This window comes from Amia ocellicauda, chromosome 18 (assembly GCF_036373705.1).
Source record: "Amia ocellicauda isolate fAmiCal2 chromosome 18, fAmiCal2.hap1, whole genome shotgun sequence".
Taxonomy (NCBI): domain Eukaryota; kingdom Metazoa; phylum Chordata; class Actinopteri; order Amiiformes; family Amiidae; genus Amia; species Amia ocellicauda.
The window spans coordinates 13,846,788-13,873,780 of NC_089867.1; the positions used below are offsets into that span (position 1 = coordinate 13,846,788).

General features: G+C 36.8%; 1 protein-coding gene across 9 annotated transcripts in view; it reads right to left on the bottom strand.

The window, feature by feature from the left end:
- The window catches only part of LOC136713659 (poly(rC)-binding protein 3), a 180,572-nt gene that overhangs the window by 70,376 nt on the left and 83,203 nt on the right, over positions 1-26,993 (bottom strand). For all 9 annotated transcript variants that reach the window (XM_066690842.1, XM_066690844.1, XM_066690843.1 and 6 more), the window contains exon 3: positions 24,475-24,545. In XM_066690842.1, coding sequence (XP_066546939.1) covers positions 24,475-24,503 — 29 coding nt within the window. In that variant the 5' untranslated portion in view covers positions 24,504-24,545. The remainder of the gene's footprint in view (positions 1-24,474; positions 24,546-26,993) is intronic.

The following is a 26,993-nucleotide window of genomic DNA, read 5'->3' on the forward strand; positions in this document are numbered from 1 at the left end:
TAACACTGAGCAGTTCCCTGCACCGCCTGCTTTATATAACTCACTGCACGATGGGAGGGAAAGGGTAAATCGGAGTGCCGGCTCCCACTTTTGATTCTGCTTTATTCAGTCAGATCAAAGTTATTCCTAAACTCCCCCTGTGGAGATGCTGGAGTTTCTTTTGGCAAGGTTGGCTTAAGTTAAAAAAGTATATAAAATCTTGCACGTGTTTTAGTCAGTATTAGAGCAGATCTCTCTCTCCCCAACACACACACACACACATCCACCAAGGACAGAAGTTAATGAATGCACAACTTTCTGCCTTTTATTTATCTTTTCAGCCTCAGATTGCCAGGGTATACAGACCTGCTACGCCTCCCTCCTTTGCTCTACAGATCTGTCTCAGTACAAATGCAGGCCTTAGCTGTAGCGCTGGGGCGTCCCCAGAGGCAGCATCAAAGCAAACTTCAAATACAAGAACTTCCTGCATTACTGTCTGATGAGCAGGCAGAGGGAAGAATTATTCCAGAGATAGAGGGGGAAAAAAATAAAAAAGGGGTTCTCTTTCAAAAAAGTTATCTCGATGTTTTTGCCATTTTATTTGTATCTATTCACAAAGGTTTCAAGTTTCTAATCAATCAATCAAGTAAAACTAATATATGAATCTAACCCTTTAAAAAAAAAATGTTCTTTACCACTTATGCCCCGTTTCCACTGGCTAAGCGTCTGGAGTTTTGTGGACGGTTAACAATCTGGTGCTAGACGTGTCCGTAAGCGTCCGTCCCCACTGAGGACATGATTCGCTTTCAGAATTGGAGGTGTGTGTTTGACTAGTTCAAATAAACTGAAGGATAATAATCGGATCGTAGCAGCCGATGTTATTAATATTGTATGAACAGCTGGCCGGTGTTTCAGGCTGTGTTGTGTGAATGGTGTGCAGGACAATCCGCAGACAATCAGTATGTCAGTAAGGCGAACACGATTCAGTTAACGTGCCCATTTACAAGATAAATTAATGAATAAATAAATACAGCAGATCTGGGTTTCCCTCTAATAAATGTGTCCATAAATGCCATGACTGAGATGCGCACACTTTAGTTAAATTAAAGCTGCTATATTGTATCTGGATGATTAATCGTGAATCGTGTGTATTTTGTTTCAACTGTAACTTGCTCTAGTTAAGGACGTCTGATAAGTAAATTATAAATAATACGTCAAATACTATCGTTTGCAGTTACAAATCTGTAGTAAGAGTAATAAATTAAGGGAGTCACACTGTGCCGTTTAAAATACATATATACTAGCACAAATGATGACGATAATAATAACAATATTAATAATAATAATAATAATAATAATAATAATAATAATGGTAACACTTTACATTAAGTGTCCCTAATTACTGTGTATTTACACTGTAATTACTTGGTAACTACCAGTGTAATTATGTCTTTTCACACTGTATTTACACTGTAATTTAGCATGGTTACAATGTTTTTACTGTGCTACGGTAACACTTTACATTTAGTGTCCCTAATAACTGTGTACTTACTTGGTAACTACCAGTGTAATTATGCCTATGTACACTGTATTTACACTGTAACAAGTAATTACAATGTAAATACAAAGTAATTAGGGACACTTAATGTAAAGTGTTACCATAATATTATTATTATTATTATTATTATTATTATTATTATTATTATTATTATTTGGTTTTCTATTCTCTTCACTAGATTAATATATAAAATATAATATATTTTGCAGGCAATGCAGAGATTGATGGAAAGGTATGCATTGGAAGTTTGCCTTGTGGAAGAGGGGTTTAATGTTTATCTACTGCAGTTTAATTCCACAGTCATTGACTGGAACAGATGGGTGTTGTGTTCAATGCATTGTGTATGTTGCACTTCTATTGAACTTTCCCACTAAAATCCATTCTGAGAAAAATCCCCGGATTATTTAGTAATTGTGAATTTTGTTGTTGTTGTTATGTTGTTATTTTTCTGGTTTACCAATATATAACTAAAATGTGTCAGAATCTCAGTTACCAGCATGTTCCTGTGACCCTTTCTGGCAGATCACTGTACCTGCTACTAGTTGCAGGCTGGCACTAGGGGCTTCCTCTCTCAGGTAAAAGAGCCAGAGAATCTAATGGAGACACGTGTGGAGGTCTCAGAGAAATCAACATTCAAGAAACACTCCAGCCTGTAGCCGCTCTGTCCAGTGTAATACAGCTGCCTTTACATCAATTTGATGCATATGTCAGCCTCAACAAGGTTAGTGTTGCAGAGACTTGCGAGGAGAAGGAAAGACACCGTGTACCCAGGCATCTAAAATTAATCTTTTCTGCTTTTACAGTCAAAGATAAAAGCATGTGCCCTTCATTATAAGCAATACATGGGGGTAGTTCAAATATAAATCGCCTTCATAAATTAAATGTAAAGATTTTTTTTTTAAACTAACAATACAATACAATACAATACAAGTATTCTGTTTTGTAATAGCACATATATTACTACTAATAATAATAATAGTAATACATTTTGTAGTATTCATGGTAAATGAAATGTAAAAGAAAACAGACCATCGTAAATGTTAGGATTGTGATTCTCCCAAGTTAACTAAGAAACGTGCCTGTTTGGATTGGCTGTAACTTAAAATATGGGTGTTGGACAAATGTGGGTTTCTGGTTATCGTTAGGGTTAATAATGGAGTAGATATCTTGTCAGTGTAATGCAATGGTATTTAGTGTTAAGTCTAGGTTCAGTTGCCCACAATGGACATGAGTTCTTACCGCCAAGTTCAAACATTACCGAGAGAGAGAGTGGCAATGATTTTATATTAAGGTGTAGTAAATAAACTTAATTATAATTTGTTAAACTACATCAGCCTGAGTTTTAACTACAGAAATAATTTACACTACAAATACTAAAGTTTCCTTTTGGTAATGCAGTTCTGTCTGTCAGTGGGAAACAACAACAATGAGAATTTAAAGGTTAAACTCAAGTCCAATGACTCATTTCTCTCTCTTGAAACAGCGCAGAGCCACCTTTACTCTGCAATTAATTTCCATATTTTTGTCAATTACATGTTGACACAGAAACTGCCTCCATAAAAAAGCAATTTTTGGGATTCATGTTACCCAGTGCTTTAAAAAACAGAATTACTTGCTTGCTTGCCTATTAAAAAAGTATTTGCATTTAATAAAGCCTGAGGGAAATGCTGAACCTTTTTTCCTTGATTATCATTACTATCTAAACATGATCATCAAGGGCCCTGAATGAATAGTGTTGATATAAGCACTACATCCAACATTAGGCTTAAAGGGCTAACTTAATTATTTATAGATAATCAAAGACGATATTTGGAACCGTGGTGAACAATCCTTGAATGTGTCATAAAACAGATCTCAGTGTGATAAATAATATATTCAAAGCTTAAAATGAATTTACTTTCAACTACATGGATTATTTGTTTTTAATTTTTTTCCTGTACCCTATTTTTTTTTTTTTATGTTAGTGAAAATTCACAGCTGCAATATTTTCAAGTAGTAAAAAAAGGAAGATCTTAATTTGCTCCTTCATTTGATCTCAATCGATTTAAAAGCAAGCACTGAATTTGGATGTACCAAAGAAAATAACACAGCAAGCTCAGGGTCAGATATTAAACAGGGATGAGCTAGAAAGTTTTAAAATGAAAATGTGCCACACTTTAATCGAAACAAATTGCCTTGGAAACAACTTTATAAATCTTGTATGCCCAGAGTTAAAATTTCAAGACAAGCTATATCTCCTTAAGGGGTCTATAACGATAATCATTAGAGGTTCATAACCCCACTGACAGACCGATAAGGAGGAAGATTTAATACTGAGAATGTTTATTGCCGAGACAAAGCTGAACCCTATTAATCCCTCACTCAGACCTCCTGACTTAGCTTTATTCAGAGTTAAACTGCTTCTCCACTTGAACATTAATTAGTGTTGAAAGAAAAGATCCTCTTGTATCCCAGTACTCCTAAATATCTCTCCTTGTGGTAATAATAGGAGGGTTGCTGCAATCCAAATTCCAGAAAATATTGCCTGTTATTGAAGTATTCACTTAATGTTTTCTTTAGAGACACATACAATAAATGACAATTTTATGAACCAGGCCAATTTTTTTAACAAACAAAGCTCTCCTAAATGTTACATTTTAAACAAACAAACAAATATTTAATAAAAAAATATTACAAGAAGTATATTTCAGAGCTAAACTAATTGGGATTGCTTACAATCCTATGCTGAGGCATTGTGTATGAATTGTGCTTTGTGAGCATTGTTTAGATATCAGTGACAGGCAGCCCTGGCTTTGCTACACGTATTATAAGAGCAGTAATCAAAAGATCGCCAGCTCTCTCTCTCTCTCTCTCTCTCTCTCTCTCTCTCTCTCTCTCTCTCTCTCTCTCTCTCTCTCGCTCTCTCGCTCTCTCTCTCTCTCTCTCCCTCCCTCCCTCCTCCCCCACCCGCCCCCTCTCCCTCCAAGGACACTTACTAAAATGAACAGATGAACACACAGAGCCATAACTCTTCTGGGAAGCTCACAGGAAGAGCAGCACATTGTTTGGTTGAGAAAAGTAGGTGTCTATCCCACACTTCTCTGAATAGCCTACATTATAGGGAGAAGCTCTTGGGATTGTAACCAGAAATGACAAGGTTTTTAAATGATGACTAATGCCTTATATATTATTCATATTAGTAAACAAGAATAACATGACCCAGGGTTTTCTGTGTGAAGGAATTTGCCTCCAACGGTGATGTAATATGTGAAAATCTAAAATAATGTTTGTTTGTTTATTTATTTATGAATATGATCTTGCTAAATATGCATTTCCCAAACCTTCCCACACTGCAGCCCGGATTTGTGTGGTATTAAAAAAGGGTGAAAAAATGTAATTGCCAATCATAATTCAATTCTAATATAGAACACTTGAAGCATTTTGTATTATTTTATTAATATTTTAATAGATGTTTAAATTTGGACTTCAGATGAATGTGATACGGAAAATATGCAATGTATGCCACCGCACCAAATGTGCTACAGACCAGCAACAGTCTGCTGACCAGTGTTCGGGAACCATTGCTTTATGCCATTTCTGTTATCATAATTGATCCTTTCATCACTTCAAATAGCTGTTTGTTTATATAATAATATGGTGGGTGGTGAGATGACTAAATGAATCTCACTGACTATCAGAGCACATTTCTTCTGGACTCAAGCAGGAAGTGTCTGGTAAACAAAAATGATGACACCAAGCAGTGGGTTTTAATTTGGAAGGATGGCCAGAAATGTGATTAAATAAATACAAATCATCAAAAGCAAGAAACTGCCACTTGGAAGAGAAAAATAAAACTCAGATTTTGATTTTAACAAAGGACCTTTTATTTAGGCCTTGCTCCCGTCAGTCAAACCACTACTTTTGCAAGTCTTCAACTTTAAAAACTCAACTGACTGGTGAGAAAATAAAAATAGCAAAGAAACACAAGTGAAAGCCTTTATAAACATTTTCCACTGCTCCCATTCACATTGCCGTAAACTGGAATATAAATTAATTATGAAACAATTCTAATAATTCTAATCACAAAACATGAACTAGAATCAAAAGAAAGATAGGAATCATAAACAAATATAATTAGATAAATATATACGCCTCATTTTTAATAATAGAGATACTTACATAAGCATTTTTATCTACTATTGCATTGGTTCTTACTTGTATTTTTGTCCCCCAAACTACTTCTGTTTTCAATAAGCTTACACAGCTACAATAAAAGAGAATACCAAAAACAAAAAAACAAATCCTCTCATTCAAGAGATGTTTACAGCCATCTTTATCCCATCAGTACAGCGCTTGCTTTATTATTTATGGGAATTTCAACAGCAAGTCTGGTCAGAGCTTACAATCTTGTTTTCTGTTCAAGCTTGGCTGTAGAGAGAAATATGATACTGGAGGCATGATCTGAGAGGTAGAAGGCAAATCAATCACCTATGCCATAAGAAAGGACTCAAGGTACAAAATGTGAACACCCTATCATTAATGTTTAAATCTACCTAACAAAATGAAAGTAGCGCCAGGTTACAACTGTAACTATATTACTGACAAAGCAAAAATAGTATTTTTTTAAAATACATTTTAAATTGTATATATATGTTCTGTAGGTGTTTGGGGGAAATTGGTAACCAAGAGAAATATACAATGCAGAGAGATCTTTCTAATCTTAAAATGAACCGAGACAGTTATAAAACAGAGAGTCTAGGATTTCATCACCTCTTTTCAATTTCACAAAACTGTAAAACCATTTGAGACCATTTTATTTTAAAGGAAGAAAAGCTACTTAGGAGTCTTATATTTTAAAAGAAACTGTAATAACATTATACATGTAAAAATCATATCATGCCTACCACAATATGTGTAGAGTTAACCTCTGCCAATTTTGGTTAAAATGACAGATACGATCCATTAACTTCTCTTCAGTAGGACACTTAAAATGATATACAATGTGTGTGTGTGTTTGTGTGTGCGTGCGTGCGTGCGTATGCGCATGAAGGAAAACAACTGTTAAATAACTAAATAATTTTTAGTGTCTAAAAAAACACTAAATTATAATTGTTTCCAGTTCAATTTGACATTATCTGTTCTGAATAACTGTTACATCGGAGTCACTTGAAAATGTATGGGCACCTTGACAGGCGTGTTGTTTGCATTAGATACACACACAGGCACACATACACAGAGACACACACACACACACACACACACAATGCCTCTAATCATGACATCTTTCAGGTAGGCAGCAAATTAAACTGGTGTGCTATGGAGATCAGAGCAGCGTGCTAGTGTCTGTACTTGGCAAGCGTTCGCCTATAAAGCAATTTGCAAACTGTCTTCTCCAGGTGGCTGTTACATGGTCCTAATTTGAGTTGTCTCCCCAGACAAGCCCATTTGTTCTTTCCTAGATGATTTTTGTTTCTCATCCCAGGCCAGGTTAAAAATTATAGCGACTGAACTCTTGAAAAAAATAAATAACAATAATTACTTTAACTGCCAAGTGTGGCGAAAGCTGGAGCTTGTTTTACATGCTGAATCATTTCATTCTCACATGTTATGAGAAAGGAAGTCAACATTGTGTACTTTCTATGTACTCTTTTAATGTTCTCTTAAATCTGTTCAGCTGTGTCTATTCCTCTATTTATGTTGTGCTCTTCAAAATATGTGCAGGTCTATATTAAACCATTCTAAATCTGCACAAACTGTATCCCTTTCTAATGGAATACGTTATTAAAGAACATAAAGTTACCATCGGCCATATGGAGCTCTAAATTAATTCATATGGCTTTTCTTTGTACAGATTGACATATTGTCTATTATTAATTCTTCGTGTTTCCTTCAGAAGAAGCTCCTACTCTGATCTATTAATTAAAGTCACACCCACTTAGTATTCTTATTTTTCTCAAGCACATTTTTTCTTGGAGGCAATTCTCTCAGAAACTGTGAATAAGGTCAATAAGGTCAATAAGCTCCATCTGCAGGGCATCTGGGTTCTAGTGTCATAAGCACAAAAATGATATACACAAATGTAACGCGTACTGCTGCAATCGAAACGGTCACAGATTGAAATCCTGCTCTGTGGGGATAAGTGAATTAGACCTCCGAAGTGATCGGCTTTGGAGCCTGAACAAATTGCGATGGAACCTACATGGAGCACAGCGAGGAGAGAGCGACGGTCTGGGACTGTGCAGAAGCTCACTCATCCATAGCTTAATCTACTTATTTCAATTAATGTGAGGAGAAAAAAGGAAACATTTTAACGGTTTTCCCTTCACACTGTTAGACCCCAGTATGGGATTTACTTTAAATATCGCCAGCTTTTATCAAACTTATATTAACTGTCTATACTTATAAGTATAACTGACACACTTTTAATTTCCCTCTGCTTTCTCCTCCCTCTATCTGCAAACTAAAGTCCCCCTTTCTCAATATTACTGTGGCTTAGCATGTCTTACTATTTTCATCTCTCCGTATCTTATTGAAAAAGCTGCATTTCATTAACTCCCAAGATTTAAATTTCAAACAGAGCCTTGAAATTAAATCCTTATTAGTTTGGAGGGAAAGTGAACCTACGGCATAAAGCATTGTTCGGGTGGTTTAACTGTTGAATTTTGAGATGACTTGAATGAACCAGACACATCCCCAACCTTTCAGCATCTGTTGCTGCTAGAGTGTAGAGTGATACTGGAGGAATTCTGAAATCATTGTGTGTGTGTGTGTGTGTGTGTGTGTGTGTGTGGGGGGGGGGGGGGTCGTGTGTGTGTGTGAGAATGTGTGTTCATCCTTTGCTGGGTTTGCAAAAAACTGAAGAACAAAAATCTTTTCTCAGTGTGATTTAAATGCAATGGTTGGAGGCAAAGAGGGCTTCTACCTGCACTAATTTGCAGGCTTCTCACAATCAACTGCATTATCTTGGTTTGAGAGTAAACACTTTTAAAAGGCAGATTATGCCGTAGAAAACCACCAGTCGAATGCAGGGAAATACACAGGTTCGCCCTGGTTAGCCCTGGTTAAGAGGTTTATGAAGCAAACTGTGTGTTTTTATCAAAGGCCTGTAAAATCTGACACCATCACATTCTGCATTTACACTTAATCAGCTTGCGATAATACATTATTCATAGCCTGCTCGGCATGTCTGCTTTTAAATACTTATTCTTTTTGAAATCCCAGACTTCCTCTGTATCGCCTTCCTGAATTCTGTGCTATGATAACAAACCAGGCATGCATGTCAAGTGAAAGGTTTTCCATATTTTGCCATAAAATCCCCCACCATTACTCAGATCAGTAATGCTGAATTAAAATATTGTTCTGGCCCTGAGACAGTCATCCTTCTGCTTAATGAGTTGGATATACATGTGTAATTAGCACAGCAGCAGAATCATTGAAAATTACATCGACACGAATAAAACTTTTAATAAACACCATGTGTCCAATACGTTTTTGACACATAGGTTTCATTTAGGGGCTACAAGAACAGAATAGAGAAGAGCCATACATAAAGCCTTGTGTTTATAATTCAAAATATGTAGTTCAATTATGCTTTTTTAAACTATGAATATAAATTACAGCTGATCACATGATGTCTCTGAATAGACAGACGTACATTACCTTAACCAGCCAATGAACAGCCTAGCTTCCACAGAGCAGTTTGTATTTGCATTCCCTTGAACTAGCTACCAAGAGAACGATGACAATAATGGTATTCCTATCGAAAGTGATTTTCTTTTTTTTTCTGGCGTAAGAAAAGGTCAATATTACACTTGCAAATTCCAAAAAATAATTTTGCTAGGAGCTGTGTATATCAATTCATTTGAATTATTTAAAGAAAAGATAGAAGAAATAATGCAGATCATCTGAAACATGTGCTTGGAGTACCTTTTCTCTTTCTTTGTGTCTGAAAAGTGCAAATGAAGACACACAGTAATCCCAAGGGGAGACCCATAAAATTGACTTTGGCTTGTCTGTCCATTTCCGTATTGTTTACCTCAGCTAAATCCATGAACCAATCTCCACTTCTCCAGCTCAACTTCCTGAACTCATGTATTAATGATATGTCAAAATCTAAAGCTCCCTGAAGAAAAGAAGGTTGCTACGGGATACTGGGCTGCGAGCTAGAGAGAGAGAGAGAGACTCAGAGAGCGAAAGCAGACAGAGCAAAATTTACCACTGGACTCTGTCTGCCTGAACTGCCATCTAATTGATAATAATGATCATAATAATAACCGCAACATCAACAATAACAATAATAAATAATCATCATCATATAAAATACAACAACACAACGAGTTGCCAATTGCATAGCTCCATGTATCACTATTATAATCCTCAAGAGTGCCAGTCAATTCAAACTCCAGGACTCAAGACGTGGGATTATGCAGGAGTGTAATGGAAATGTGCCTAATCATTAACTTGAAGAGATGTGTTATTTTGATGGAATGTACGATAAAACGATAAATCTTGTGAGCGTGTTTACACTACTTAATTGAGTTATTAATACTATTGTGCTGGCATTTCTCATGACACAATCTTGCTATAGCAGCGTAGCTTCTGTAAAGCTTTTCAAAATATGCAAGACAGTTGGTTTCGAATTGCAATTTTCCCCTGTCTGTGCAGACCACTGAATATAGTGCAAACCTAGAGTATCATGGGACACTTGAATAGGGCATACTGGTACCACTTTCACATGCTCTTTTAGTTTTAATAGTATTTAATGGTTTTGCAATGTTCCAGCAACAAGTGCAAAGTAGAGCAACTGTAGTAGCACTAGTTTCAAAGGAAAGTTTTACCCATGGAAAGAGAAAGTAGGACAAGCAACTCAAAAAACTACTTCAACAACAACATTGAAACATAAAGCAAAATAACAAGCAGAAAGGGGACCTGTTTAGGACAGATAGAAAATAGGAATTCTTTATACTGTCATTGTTGGGATTAGCTGAATGGGAATTGTGATTGGTTAGCCATTAATGACCAAAGAGGGGAGATAGTCCAAATACTTCCTGTCACTTCCTCACCTTTCTTACATCATCTATCGTTACCAGCCTATTTGCACCATTCTGTCAAATGCTATTCTCAGACATGCCATTCATCTAAGAGAACTGATTCTCCAGTCGAATGTGGTGAGATTTCTTAGGTACACAGTGACACATTTGAGTTTTGTTTTCTCTGGTGAAGACATGGTTGATTCAACAACTACCTGTGCAGTAAGCCGAATAGCCTTCTCTTTAAAGATAGATCACAAAATTGAAGGAAAAAAAACTTTTCCAAATGTGCATCGCCAGGCTGAACAAAATAAAAGTATGACATTGAAAAAAAACAAAATCATACATACTTACACACACACATACATACATACATACATACATACTTAACATTTATCCTAATGATAAAACATAGATAACATCCCTAATTTTTTGAGATTAGTAATTCCATCCATCCTCGAAACCGCTTATCCCGTGGGGGCACGTGGGGAAGCTGGAGCCGATCCTGGCAGGCATAGGGCACAACACAAGGCAGGAATACACCCAAGATGGGACGCCATCGCTGGGCAACACACACAGACAGACACACAGCGCAATTTAGAGAGACCAATCAACTTAGGAAACCGGAGTGCCCGGAGAAAACCCATGGGGAGAACACGCAAACTCCACACAGACAGGGCCCCAGAGCTGGGACTCAAACCTAGGACCCCAGAGCTGTGAGGCAGCAGCGCTAACCACCACGCCAATCTATTATCGTATGAAAAACAAATGCAATTATTTTGTGAGAAAAGGAAAAAGCGAACAACAAATAGAATAAAATAAAATAAATACACACACACATGCACACACATCAGGTAATGGTAGTGCTGTACTTGTCTGCATTAGCAGCTCAGCACTGTTGATAGTGGTTTTTCCTGCACTCTGCTGCTATGGCTCAGTGTGTATTTTGAAATGCGCTGAATTTTGAGGCGTCCCTCACAATGTCAAGTGCTGTACTGAGTTTCAGAGCTCTGTTTTGACACTGTGGGTAATTTTGCTGTGAAGAACTGTCACACTGTTCCATTTTAAACCCACCAGTGCAGTAGTCACTCCTAGTCTTTTCTCCCTTTCTTCTGTTAAACAGAACAGAATACTATTTGTTGTTGCTAAAGTTCCAATATAACTGCAAAGGCTGACATAATCAGATCAGCAGCAGCTTTTATCACTCCTTCACTTGCATGCATATTTACTTATTAATTTACTTACATACTTATTGATGTAAATATGTATATAAGTATGTATTATAAGTGCACAATGTCATCTTGACTAAAATAGACACCCTAAATTAATATATTATATATATATATGGGGCTGGGCTCTTGAAATAGGTGGGGCCTCAGAAGAAATATGCACACATGAGCATACAGACCTATATACACAATAAGTTTCATCTTGCTGCATTCTGCTTAACATCAGGCTTGCTTTTTCAACTCTACTCCACACTGAATTTTCATCCTCTGAAAATCAAAGCCAGAATTTTAATACAGCTGTTATGATATGAAGCTTACGGCTTTGTGGAAAGTGATATTTCCCCAGGGTCTCCAGATACAGAAGGTTTTTAGCCAAGGAAAATGCCTAAGAGTCTGCATTGCTGGCCTGCGATAAGAAGCTGGAATGATCTACTCAAGAGGTCAAAACTGATTTGATCTGGGGACATGCAGTTGATCTAGTATAGGTCTCTTAACATAATTAGGTCAACCTGCCAACATATGCAATATAAAATATATTTATTTTACTAGAAAATGCAGATGTGATAAACTACTTAGCAAATACAAAGGTTCCAATGGAATCTTGCATCAACTAATCAATACCTACAACTTCCATAATATTTGATTATTTTGCTGATTGGTAGAGACTGTATTTCTGTGCATGCACACTCACCAATATACCAAAGGGGTCAAATCCACTACAATGATAATTTCCCTGAAAAAGCAGGAGACAGTGTTTTCACTCATGTGGAATAATGCAAGCAACACATCTAATCCATTTAAAGCATGCCATGAAATATCTTATTTAACAACATTTTAATATATACTTTTATTTTATTTTAATCGAGGAATCACATATCCCCCATTCAAGAAGGAGGCTGCGTGACACAGAAGTCATTAACTTTCTCCTTCTGGAAAAATGACACTGCCTATTAAACTAATTGTACGTTTGCAGTGCCCATTAAAGTGATCATTTTATTCAAGCTCATTTAAAAATTAATTTAGCCAGCAATCCATGGCAGCAGATTTAACAAGTCAAACCTAAGCTGTCTGTCTTTTTCCTCCCCTTCAACATGTACAGTACGACACATTTTCATGCCAATAACTTCCAAGATAATTTGTTGAAACATCCCCATATTGCTCAGTTTTAAAGTGATAAATCACTTGCAGTACCAAGAATTTTGCCCATCTCCTTTTCAAACACATCCAGTCACGAAGCCGGATGAACAAGCAAATACAAGAAAACAGAATGTGTTTAGCCTTTCAGCCCCAAGTGGAGGAGCAGACTTTAAAAAGCCTATTCAGTTACAGTTATCTTTCTCTCTAATTTTATAGGGGATTTAAGCATTAGACTGTGGTAAATCCGAATCACACTTTATTTTCACATGAAGGATTGATCACAGATGGTTGCCAACCTCTGTACCTGAATGTGCCAGTCTCATTGCTGTGCTTTTACTGGGAGAAATAATGGTACACAATGTATACCCAGCAGTGCTGTAACCAGTGGCATGGTACAGTCTGAGTTCTTGACTAGGCCTACTGAACATGAGAAAACGATCAGACCAAGGGCCTGTGCTTTACAGTCATGCCATTTACTATCAAGTGAACTCTCACTACAATACGTGGGCCTATATTCTCACCCTTGATTAGACATTCTCGGAAATTGCTCTCGTAATTGCATTGTATTTTTTCAAACCACCATGCATTGAAAAACATTAACCAATTTCCCACATCTTCAACTGCGATTTCATTAGCTGGAATTATCTCCGGACCATGCATTTATATTGAAGATGTCTTGTGCGTGTTACACATAGAACCTTCCCATGTCCTTAAGAGAAGCACATATTCAATTAGTGCAGTTACATTTTTTTAGATCTTTGCGAATGTGAATGTGAATGGTGCTGTTGGGAATAGATTTTTTTCCAATTATTCATAAGAAGCAACATCTGTTCTTCAGATTACCTGCTCAGAGAATACATTGTTGAGAACTTCACACAGAATTGACTGAACATCTTCACTCCACGCTGCTTAAATCCCATCATTTACTTAGCTCTGAAAAGTGAAGTCTTCCATGAGAAACTGCTACACACATTATTGAAGTTTTGATATGAACAGTACGGTATAGATAAACAGAAGGTAACCTGACCTACTATTGCCCATCAGACCTTCATGATGTCAAATCACATAGAACTGTCATGGTTTGTAAGCATGTTCCATATGCCCTTAAGGTAAAACTCTTGTCCTGAATATGCCACTGCATTAGTAGGGGAAGAATAATGCCACACAGACTCTATAAAAATGTTTCAGCATTTCTTCAAAGGTCACGTATGTTGGAGTAATACATTTTCTGACAATTCGGCTAGTCAGGAACTTGAATCACATGTAAACAATTCTGGGTTCAAGCACGGAATGTCAGAAGTGCTTTACAAAATTGTCAGTACTAAAGTTGGAGCTGTCATTTGTCACTGCAAATTAGGCTCGAATCACATGATACATTACCAACTGCTGAAGGACTTCTTCAGCCAGTAAGATGCAGAAGTAAGCAGTTTATTTTATGCAGTTTTCTTATATTAATTTCTTCAAAAAATGTGAATATTTCAATATAAATTTCATAAGAGTAACAATGTCACTGGACTAGTCATACTGGAAAGATTCAGAAGTAGTTTCCACTTTCTATTAATTGTTTTACCTATGCACTTGATGCTCCTTGAAATATTGTGTACACAATGTACTTTAATTAAACTATAACAAAAAAACATGCACAAAGAAATTCAATTTATTAAATCTCATGCTGACATTGTATCAGGTTTTGTTGAAGTTAATTACACTAGTGATAATTTTTTCCACAAATTAGATCAATTCATTGGTTCACCTTGTACTAAAGGTCTGGGATAAAATTGTACAGGACATCCAGTGTCATCTATTCGTTTGACACTTTCTCACAGATGCTGAATTGCAAATTTATCAAATTCTCAAATTCCCAGAGCTGCAAGAGACTGCAGTGGAACCAGCTGTGACTGGAAGCGTTTCGCCCTCTGGGGTAGTGTTGAATCAGGGGGTTTGTAAAACAAGTCCAACTGCCACATTGAAGCACAGAGATTAATCATTCGCTCCCTACTACTACTGCGGTGCTGGGAGTCGATGCATCTTGGACTGTAACTAAAACAAAACCAGCACTGAACATTGGCAACACCAGGAGACTTGCCAACTGTCCATAAAAGATAAACACAAATGATTCACCCATGTAGTAATTATGTAAGTCCATGTATCTGTATTGTTCTAGACAGGTTCATTAACAAATGAACAGAACCAAGTTGTTATACTTCTCCTCATCTCCTCAACCGTAATTGCATTCCCACCCACAAGCTTTCTATTCGTCCATGACAGTAAATAAATCAAGCATAACGTGAGTGTTCAAGTGCTGAAAAGAAGCTTGCATGTGTAACTGTTCATGTTTTAAACCCAGCCATACTGCAACTGCAATGAACGGACCTCTCCCAGTCTATGACTTCATGAATAGACCCCTCCTGCCCCCAAAAAGCCAGTCCACATTAACTATAAGAATAGGAATGGGATTAGACAAATATGTAATGCTTTTCCAAATTTGCTTGAGTCCTGGACACAATTGCCAAATACAGAGTTGAAGGGGTAGTTTGTGGAGCCACAGTCCATTAGATCACTCCTATGCACCTGGTTGGGAGTCAAGTACATTTGCAAAATGTGTTCATTATTGCATAAAAAAACATCCATAAAACTCCAAAAGGTTTTCAAAAATAAAACGCACATCTCATCTTTTTCTTTAACAGCTCTGCAGCCATGGTAAGCCATTGTAGAAACACATTTATTAATTCAGAGCTTCATCTATCAAGAAATATGCTCCAGGGTGATTATTTTGGATCATTACTTTCAGTCGAGCACAGCTATCCAATCCTGAGAAAGATAACATTTGGAGCAGTGTACATTTAAATGTTGATTAAGGGTTTTACTTCAAATAGGGTTCGGGCAGTCTATTAATTATTTCTGAGGCCTGCTTATATAACGAAAATGTAGTTTGCGGTTAGTGTGAATTTCTGCGGACATAATGAAGCCAGCTGTGCAAGAACACCTCGCTTGCACAATTATTTCTAGTAAATTGGTGTTTCATACTGCCGCTTGCTCTATTATATATGGAATTAAGTCCTGGACAATGCAGAAAAATAGTGTGCAGCCTTTCTTAGCACTAATACATATTTTATAGTTCACACTTATCTGAAGAAAACATATCATATTAAAGGTGATATAATTGGAGTACCTGCTTCATCAACGCAGTCTGATTCACACTTCCTAGAAACGTATGATTACCACCCACTGAAACCTCAAGCCTGCAGATCCCTTCACTCTCAATTAATGTTTCTGAGATGTGAAAAGGGAGAATATAGCATATAAAGTACACATAGCACTGCCTACTTTCCATGTTTATTACTGATTTTGTTAGTCAGTGTGCGGTCACGTCATTCTTCTCATGGAAAAAAAATCTCATTAGTTGTGTTATTTCTGTGTGTTTCAAAATACCTCATCTGACTTGATTTGTTCTTAACAAGTCTTTCTTTTCACTCAGATAATTACACAACAGCACACTGACCAGTCAGATCTCTGACTGTTAACAAATGCTAAAATTACATATGTTAAAAATAGGCAGCTCTAGCTATATGTAAATAATAACAAATAGGAATGAGGCAGGTCAAAAGTGAATAAGGCCCATTCAATTTTCATTTTATTTATTTTGTTTGTTGTTGTTTTTATTTGGGGGGGGGGTGTTACAAATTTAATTAAAGATGCTGGCAAATCACACAGTAAAAAGCAAGGACAAGTACAGTCTCAACGTGCAGTTAACAGTCAAAGCGCATGCAGCTTTTCATTAACTGAAAATGCAGTCAGCATTAGTCAATTTAGTCTCCACTAATCAAACTCAGGAGACATCTCAATCTCTAGCCATTAAGAGAAAACTCCCCCTGGCATTGTGAGAGTATTGTTGCTCAGCACTTTGAACAGGGCACAAGGAATATCCAACCTGGGGGTTTCAATGTATATCACAGTTACAAGCACAAAAATAAACCAGTAAACAAAAGTGAAATAAAGAAATGTAAATGGTATACTGAGCATTTCAATCAGCACATATTGGAGGATTCAAAATGCTAAAGGTTACATCAAGACAAACACATCTCTGCCAAACAGACAAAACTTACAGTGTTTAATCTGTTAGCTTTCATCTCACTTTGCGTTTTCCATTGTATAACTAGCATGGAGAGCTCGCCAAGCACACTTTGATCCTCCACATTAAACATTCATCAAATCAAAGTTTTCTCAAGAGATTGCTTTGCAAATGTTTAATGTGTCTAATATTTTATACTAATAATAAAGAACTTCACATTGTTTGCGCTGACTACATGGATTAATATATTTATTTAGGTGTGTTTATTTAATAACATAGAGACAATGAAAACTGTTAAAGAAGTATAATTAGCCTGATTGATTACATTGAATTTGTATAAAAAAATGAAAAGCATATGTTCTACACTCTGTGTCTCAATGTATTTATTCATTTGATATTGTCCTCAGTTTACTTGTCTTATATGAGCGAGTTCTTGTGCTGGTCAAGTTGATTTGGGTGCAATATATTATTGTATATATTGAGCTACTCCTAAGATGTCTAAGGGGTTAAGCACATACAACGTGTTAAACAAATTAACTTTCATTTTCTATAAATATCTGTACCAGTCTGACATTAACCTTGTCATTTAACCTGCATCCCAATAGCCGTTTTCAGGCCATACTGGCTCATTACAAGTGTGGATGTTGGGTTCAATCCACAGGACTTGAAATGGGACCATGGCAAAAAAGCTTTATTTTTAAATTGACCTTTCAAAGCTCTTTCCAGAATTGGGTCAATAAAAATGGTTTGCAACTCTATAGATAGTGAAAAGGGGGAGGAGGAGAGAGAGCCATTAATGATCCTATTTAGAAAAGCACAGGCGGATTCCACCGAGGGCCGCTTTCAATCAGTGGGCTAATCCCCCCTGATCAGCCTGTCTATCTATAACCCGAAGAGAATCAAATAAACACTTCACCTCAGAGCCGCTCAAATCAGGCTGGGAAAATCTTTCAGCTGAAGTCTTAATTAAATTGGAAACATAAAAAAATGAAATAAAAAAAATGTTTGAGTTCAGTTGTGAGCTGTATTCCGATCTCCAGTCTTAGTCTGGAAAATCTGATTCAACAACAACAGTTTGGAATAACAAGTGATAAGCCTTTCAAACCCAGTGTACATCCAACAGGCCTTCAACTAATGATGATCACTAATTAAACAACTTAAATCACATGTTAAACATCAGTAACGATGTTTTTATAATATAATCTTTATTACACATGTTGAAGTCAAGCCTTAGCTATAACTAAATGGATGTCTAAATCAGGAACAACAACAGATTTCTACTCTTTTCTTTCCTAAAGAAGCACCTTCTTAGCCCATTAGCTGTACTGAATTATTTAAACATCAACCTTAATTAAATGAATCAATTTTAGCATGCAGTACCAACTAATAAATGGCATTCTTAAAATTGCAGATACTTTCGAGCAAATCCAGTAATTCTGAGAAACATCTATAGTTTTATTTGTGCACAGAACAACAGTATTCTCATTGTAGAAAAGACATGTTTGCGGTTTTCTATACCCCCACACGTTTTCTGGTACCTTAATTCATCTTCCTTATTCTTCATCTGGATGAATAACCCACCCATTGCCAGAACATGGGAATAAATGTCTTACAGTACGCTGAGCTCATGCACTTTTTAAAACAGCCAAGCTTGTAGAATGAGAAATGTGCACTGAGAAACAGTTGTGCGTAATCCAGTTTCAAAAAGAGAAAAAAATACTTTACCTGGCATTCTGTGTGTGTGTGTGTGTGTGTGTGTGTGTGTATGTATGTATGTATGTATGTATGTATGTATGTATGTATGACATTTTATTTAATCACCAACTTAGCATTTATGTCCGGAAATTGTTTAACCACCAGAAGTTAGAGGCTTGAGATCCTACATGAATGTGATTTATAACTGTGATGAATATCATCAAGAGAAATGTGCATTGTTGATACAGCTGCTCAATTGAATTAGCCTTACTTCTTATTGCAGGCCACAGAAATCATATGTGGACTGTCTGTCATTTCCCATCAGTCTATGTGGTTTGGTGTTACCTGTCTGTTTCTGGGATTTGCATATTTCTTGAGGTTTCTACAATGTTATTGAATTCACTGTATTGTATTTATGCCCAATTGTTTGAAACATGTATTGTGTCAGTCTAGGAACAAAGTGAAAGATTGCACCAGTACAGGTTTAGAAGGCTATGGCTGAAGAATCCCACAGCTGCCTTGACATTTATGTCAAACAGAGAAAATATAATGACCTTAACCTAACCTTTATTGAGAACTTAAATATTATTTCCCCACTGAAATAGAAATGAGCCCTGGACAGAAAATATGTCATGTCTCCCCATTGTGCAGCCATCCCACACGAGTCTGTAAAGATGCAATTAATAAACATGATAGTTACACCTGCTCCTTGGCCCGCTGCTCGTCTGGACCACACATGCTTGACTTAGGGAAAAGAAACATGACCGCAACCTGATGCCAGCCTCCTTGGCCTTGTATATATTTAAACAGAACATAAAAACTGATTGAGGTTTTTAAGAGCAAGTATTACAATGTACATATATGAGACAGTGAAGGGGATTCCCATAGTGCTCTAAAGGCATTGTACCCAGAAGCCACCTGCTGGCAGTGGTCACACATAAGGGAGGTTCCCAGAACATTTGAGTTTGCTGGAAATGTCTCTTTAACACTGGGAAAAAAACACAACAACAACAATAACATCATCCAGCCAGAAAGAGCAGTGACTAATCAATAAGAGCAGACTTGGCAGAGTATGCAAAAATGTAAGAAATCAAAGAACAAAAAGTACCCCATACTAACCTGCTGACAGTAATATATCCTAAAGGAAATGTATTAAAATGTTGTGAATGGCAGTACAGTAATGGGCCTATAAGCGAGGGCAAAGTTTGATTTAGTTTGTGTTCATTTCTATGTTTAGTAACAACCCTATCAATAATAGTATGAAGCAGCAGGGAAGGATTAAGAAAAAACAACCTTTATAAATCAGCTTCAAACTGCTGGATAAGTACAGTGATAGTGCATCCCTAAAGAAACCACAGCTCTTGCAGCATTTTGTAGAAGCCAAGACTAAAATGTTTTCTTTCTTAAGTAGTGGTTATGTCACTATACCGGAATGTACGCTATGTTGACAAACTGTACCTAGAATAATTGATGCTGTTTTGAAGGCACAGGGTGCTCACACCAAATATGGATTTGATGTTAATTTTTATTCTGTTCACTCACTTTGCATTTTGTTAATTGATCAATATAATCTATTAACATGCCTATTTTTGAAAACATTCTTACTTTACAGCATTTTTTCACACCCGCATAAAACTTTTGCACAGTACTGAATATATACTTCAGTCAGATAGGACACTGACGATAAAAAGGAGCACAATTCTGTATAATCAAATTAAGAATTAATCAGCCAGTGAAGGTAACAGGGGGTAGCAAATAAAATGACTAAAGAGAATCCATGCCTGTCCTACTTGTAAGATGAGATAATAACTGTATGTACAGTCACTGGGTTGTAATTCTCAAGGCAGTTCTGAGACATCTTCACAGCTAGTGGCTTTGACTTCACAGAGGGCTTAATGGCTCAGGTTCTCTCAGCGGAGCAAAGCAACTTTACCATGCACATCCTCTGGGTATATGACACTTGATTGCACTCAGAGTTTTAACACGAATAAAAATCCCTTGAAATTCTTTTTGTATTTTATTCAGATTCTTTGGAAAAAATAGACACTAAAAACACATACAAATAACTCAGTTGAGTGGCTGCAGCATTCAACATGCAAGATGCCAGAAAAAAAGAAAAAAAAAAAAAATATATATATATATATATATATTTGTATGTATTACTTTTTTCTATACTCTAAACCTACTTGATCAATCCACATCATCTTTTACATTTATTATACATTAATCCAAGGCAGGACAGTTATCTTAAAGATGGTTACAAAAAATAAATCACTGAGTGTTTGGTAAAATTCCCAAAAGGTGTTTCCTTAGTTTCCATGTTCCTTGTTTCCATACTACCACTAAATCTAAGGGATTGCATAAAAGTGCCATACCAAAGGGGACAAACAGTCCAAATATATTGATGTGAACAGTCTTACGAATGGCATAAAACACACCAACGGTTCAGATGACTCGAGGGATATGGAAACAGACAGGGAAACATCAGTATGTTACTTCACATTTAAGATAAGGTGGCCTCTATTGTGATTGTATCTAGTATGGCATGTGACCCTTTTGTAGTCTGTTACAATTCCATTTGGACAATTACATCAATACGGACACAACCTGAAGTGCAAGCTGGTGCCTGGTGTGTTTGTTTCTTCCCATTCCAGGTGTGGCGTTGAGTACTGCAGCCTAAGACTAAACTCATTGAAGACCACTTTCTGTGGTTGGTTTTAATTCCATTAATATTCCATGTAACAGCATGATCCATATGCCTCGCTGTATATCCAATTTTCACTCACTCTATCAACCATTTAATATTTTCAGAAGCAGATAACTGTGCGCAAGCAGTTAAATGAGGATTTCTCTGCCATCTAAACTTTCACTGCCCTCCTCCCCCATCTACAAACACAAGCACACACACACACACACACACACACACACAAAATGACAGGTTGTTTTCCGTTTTCGGGATCCAGCATCAGAAGGGAACATTTTCACTTTGTTCTCATCAATATCTTTGTTCTTTTTGAAGCAGTTGTGTGAAAGTCTAGATTCTAGATAGGAAAGAGATGGGCAATGCCAAGGGGTGACCTTTTAGACTGAAAAGATGTTTATATTTCTTTATTTTTGTTTGGTCCGTAACCAAGTAATAGAAATGGAATATGTCACTTTCTGATTGGGGTTGTTTTCCGTAGTGTGGAATTACTGTACACCAATTTTCTTTGGAAACTAGATAAAATGAATAACACGAGACCTTCCATTGCTCTGTGGAGGTCATGCAGGAAAACCAGGGTGAGACAGTGAAGGATTATCTTAATTTTAGCAATATACAGGCTGATTTACATTTTAATTAGGAACATTTAAGTGTACGACCGCTTAACCATTTACATTAAATGCTATTTTTTAAGTAAAGAAACACAAAAAAAAGCCGGCAGGGGGTTATTAAAGTTCAATGACAGTGAAAAAATATATATATATATCAAATTGGGTGTTTTGCCTAATCTGGCTTTCAATAAAAGAAAAAGAAAGAAAGAAAGAAAGGAAGAACCTCATCTTTCATGCTGATGTTTTTCTCTTCCTTTTCCTAGCACTGGTAACATTTAGAAATGCTGCTCCATTAAACTTTCCATCTACACTGTCAGATCCATATGAGACCTGTTCTATCACAGACAACTCTCCTACAGTTCACGTGTTTGAGTGACATCCCAGAATTCCCTGGAGTCTCCCCAGCGTTCGATTTGCCACATCAAACACGATAATTATGCTCACAACAGTTGACAGCACGGCAAAATACTACCCGGGACACAGGACTGTAATAAGTACGAATCCCTCTGATTCACAGTCATCTAGTTATTTATTTACATTTTATTTATTTATGTACATATAATGTTTGATTTCATTTTGAATCAGGATAACCCCTTTCAATACACATTTATGCACTAGGCCCGAGGGATATTCTTGGAGTTATGCTAAATCGGTAACATCAACACAACAATACTGCATGTTGAAGACAGAAAGTACAATAAAATCATATTCATAATGCATTGGCCTACTAATGCATGAATAAAACGCTGATGCATTTTAGAGCAGAAAGCAAATTATGTATACAAATTCATCCTAGCCCAGTAAGTATCTTTCTAGGAGCAGTTTATGCACACTGACACAAACTCTGTTATTCTGCAATCTTATTTCTTAGGTGTGATCATTTCCTGGTGGATTTCCAATATGACACGTTATAGACATAATGTCTCTGTGATTATTGATTTTCTAATATTGTTCCCATGGTAAGACGGGATGGCAAAATGAAGCAGCATCAGGAAATGCCACTGGGTTGATAGAGAGATGTGCTGTGGGGAAGGTTATCAATGTCGCACAGACTATACTACATATCCATAATTCTAATGCAATCATTTGTTCCTTTATATACTTTCTCCAAACATATATACACATCTTCCTTTGAAATGCTGAAAACATTTTCATTGCATGGAAAAAGTTCTGCGAAATTCAGACCAATTTCACCACAAACACTTTCGTATATATTTGAACGTATACTGCTCTCGGTGGAACAAAGCAAAATCAAGAGACATGGATATTTAATTGAATTGTAGCATGTTAAACTTTACTGCTGATAAATCACTGTCTTACATTCTGCTAGCGAGCTGTACAAATGTCATTCTTCCAACGTGATAATGTCAGCCTTCACACTAATGTTCTAGTGTTAGCCCAGCATGAGGCTGACCTTATATCAATGTTAGGCCTCATCTCTGCTCCAATTGTATTACCCTGTCTATTTGGTAATTTAGAAGACAGCAATGTAAAAAAAAAAAAGAAAAAAAAAAAAGAAAGAATTGATTAAACAATCATTGCACAGGCCACTTGATTCAATAACACTGCTTGTTCAAAATTCTTCTGTTGAAGGTCATTTCAATGCAGACCTTATACACTACTGTTCATTGAGAATTGAAGAGTTATAATGGGTTACTAAGTAGAACATGATTACGAGCTAGCAAATCTGTGTTAGCTGATCTGGCTGCATTTCAGATCTTTAACTAGAAGATAAACGTTTTTACAGTCACAGAACAGTATTATATAAAAATAAAATACTGTTTAGGGCAGAGAACTTTAGAGAATGATCCGAAATGTTGTTGCTCATCTGACAAAACTGCAATCCTAAGCTGGTTATTGAATACGATGGGTCTGTCGAGGAAGCAGCTGCCCAGGGCATTTCAAATTATGTAATTAGTCACTCAGAAAACAAAAACAGAAAATGAAAACCTTTTTAGAAATACATTTATTATGATTACAAATATTCACTGAATACTTGCATATTCTGTAAAGGGTGTGAGGTTTATATACACATGTAGATGTATGTCAGGAATGGAAAAGTTTTCAGAAGCTGTTGAAGTCTTTCCACAACAACAGCAGCATTATATATATGTGATAGGATGATAAGATTTTAGGCCCTGTGAAAATATGCGATTGTTTATTCTGTCCATTGCTTTCAAAGCCCTGATCACACATCAGTATGGGCAGCACAGCTTCCATCTTGTAGAACAAATCAGCTGTTTATTGCTTAATGAATATAAATGAATGGACATAAAAAATGACGAGGCATTCCAGCTCCTCGCATGCAATAATCTCATTTTAAAAAACATGACCTACATCTGTAATCCGTTCCTCAACACAACACAAATCTGCAGACTGGGAACAAAATACAAAAAAAATTGCACACCTTTGAAAACGAATTTTAAAAGCGGTTTGTGCCAAATGTTCAAAGTTCAACGTTTTAAAGGCAGCTTTAACACTCACCAAGGGCAGGTTTCTGTGCAGAACGTCATACAGCGCGCCTTTTCTACAATGCCAGGCTCCAGAGTCCACACCTGTATAAGAAGCAAAACATGTCTCAATTTCAAGTTGTATCATTGGAAACCCCAGGAAGAACATGTCCAGTGGAATAACATGAGGCTGGGGTCACTTTGTTGCGTCCACTGTTCACAGCAACCAACTGTACTCCACTCATCCCTGTGTTTATGTAACTGGTTGGGGGTGTGATCTAAAATGAAATGACTAGAGAACCTTTTTTATTTTAGATTGTGGTTGTTGTTGATCAGTATGACTTTACTGTACTAGACAAGAGTCAAAAAGCTTTTTTTTCAAATGTGTTTTGATGGTTTCAACTGAAATGAACTACCCGGCAAAGTGATATACTAGCAGAAAAGGTATAATAGAAAAGTACAATTTTAACCAAAGGCTTGGGGAGCTATAGAGATACCAATTTCTCAGTCTTGACAGACAGGACCTTAGTCGATCAGTGTGCTGAAATTATTTTTCTTAAAAAACAAAAAAAGAGAGAAAAGGAGCCTTGAAGTAAAATACATTAAAAAAAATGCACTCCCTTGTTTAACCAAACGGGTACACAGGCACTGTTATCAAAGGAAGGGAGGGAAGTAGTAGTCATGGAATCAGCAACAGAATTAGGTCACAATTCGTCCAGTCTTTTCAATGAACTGATTGAGCAGGCTGTAGTTTTCTCCCCCTCCTGAAGCCGGTTCTATAGTGTATTTCTTTAATGGATTTGTCAGTCTCGTATTCATTCATCATCTCTTATCCACACACACACACAGAGCTGGGAAAAAAGTCACTACACATGCGTTTCTACTGGAGGTAGAAATAGCTCTTATTTGGCGGATAAATCTGTGGTTAATGAGCCTTGAAAGCAATGATTGCCAAATAACAGTCTATCACATTTAAGCCTGATGGCCTTCAATTACACCAATCATAATTATATAATTTTGTAATGTGATATGTGTCCAAGGCACTGTGGAGAAGGCTTCAATCCATGTTCAGGAACGTTCAACCTCAGTTATAGGGCACCATCAGCAATCTAGTGGAAATGAAATAGGCCTACGCTATCTGGAAATTATCACCTTGAACATATAAGGGCTGAGATACTGTTTTATATTATTGATCATATTGTTCCTCTCAATAAAAAAAAAATCAACAAAACAAGCTTTCAAATAATAAGCACAAAACACAATGTTACCACAGTAAATTACCTGGCGTCAGACACTGGAAATGATTTCTCTTTTTCAAATTGCTTTTCGTGTTTTCGTGCTAAAATGTTTTTCAGATTGTTTTACAAGTCCATGTGTAATTTGTTCCACATTATGAATAAATATACTGAACCATAGATAGATAGAGTGATGTGTAGTGAGATAGACGAGTTGAAATAACGATATCTTTTGTTTTTTAAAAAAGAAAGGTATATTATGACTGAATAACTAATTCAACCAATATGTAGTTTAACGTAATTACACTTGCACTGTGTAATAAGTCTAATTCATGAAATTAAATCCGTAAGTGCATTTTTTACATTGGACAAGTTATGTGATTAAATCACATCTGATTAAATCAATATAATATATAATATATAAGGAGATGCTAGAATTGTTCTCTGTAGCTTGTAAAACTTGAAAAGAAATCTGGTAAGTGGAGATGTGTTTGAGAGCAGCGTGAGAGTGCGGTCTGCCTAGCACTGCTCAGAAGAGTCCAAGCTGACAGACATGTGTATGCTTTTGTGACATGTCAGCCTTGTCAAGGCACAGCTGTTGGGGGGAGGGGCTGCTTCTCATCATCGTTGGCAACTGCTTACCGTTCAGGTACTTTGCTCCAGTTATTTGGATGCCACTGAGGCGTTGATGCGTACTCTCACCACAGCTGTGTCTCACCTAATTTAACCTCACCATTTTTCTTTTAGCCCCAGACCCCATAAGACAACACAGCATTCTGCCTTGGAGATAACTCCCGTGCCTGTTCAGTTTAATTTGACAATCTTCTGTTAGTTTGTTTATTACTTTTTAATTCCTCCATGGGAGTTTGAAGACTCCTGCCAGAGGAGGATATATGTTTTTTCTGTGTCTTTCATTTAAAAGTTGAATAAAAACACCTGACGGCTAACCTTGAAGCCTCTGTGTCCTCCACTCCCTGTTACAGTATTCCTCTGTGGCCAGCCCGTTACATTCCCTCTCTTGCTGCAGCAAATGCCAGTTGCCGAACACACAAACACAATGAAGTAGTTTCAGCAATGGGCTGACTCTCACTCTCCCCCCTGGGTTGTATCAACTGCACTGAGAATCAAGTGTGCAATCCACAGTTCACGCTCCCGCTATTAACTCGTACAACACTGTGATACATATTAATGAATTTATCTCTCCACCCGCATGAACTGAGATTCTTGACACTCTGCATACATGCTAGAAGTGATCAAACAGATACTCAAAGTTATATGCCCTTAGCTTTGTAATAGAAGCAGCGAGTGAGAATCACAC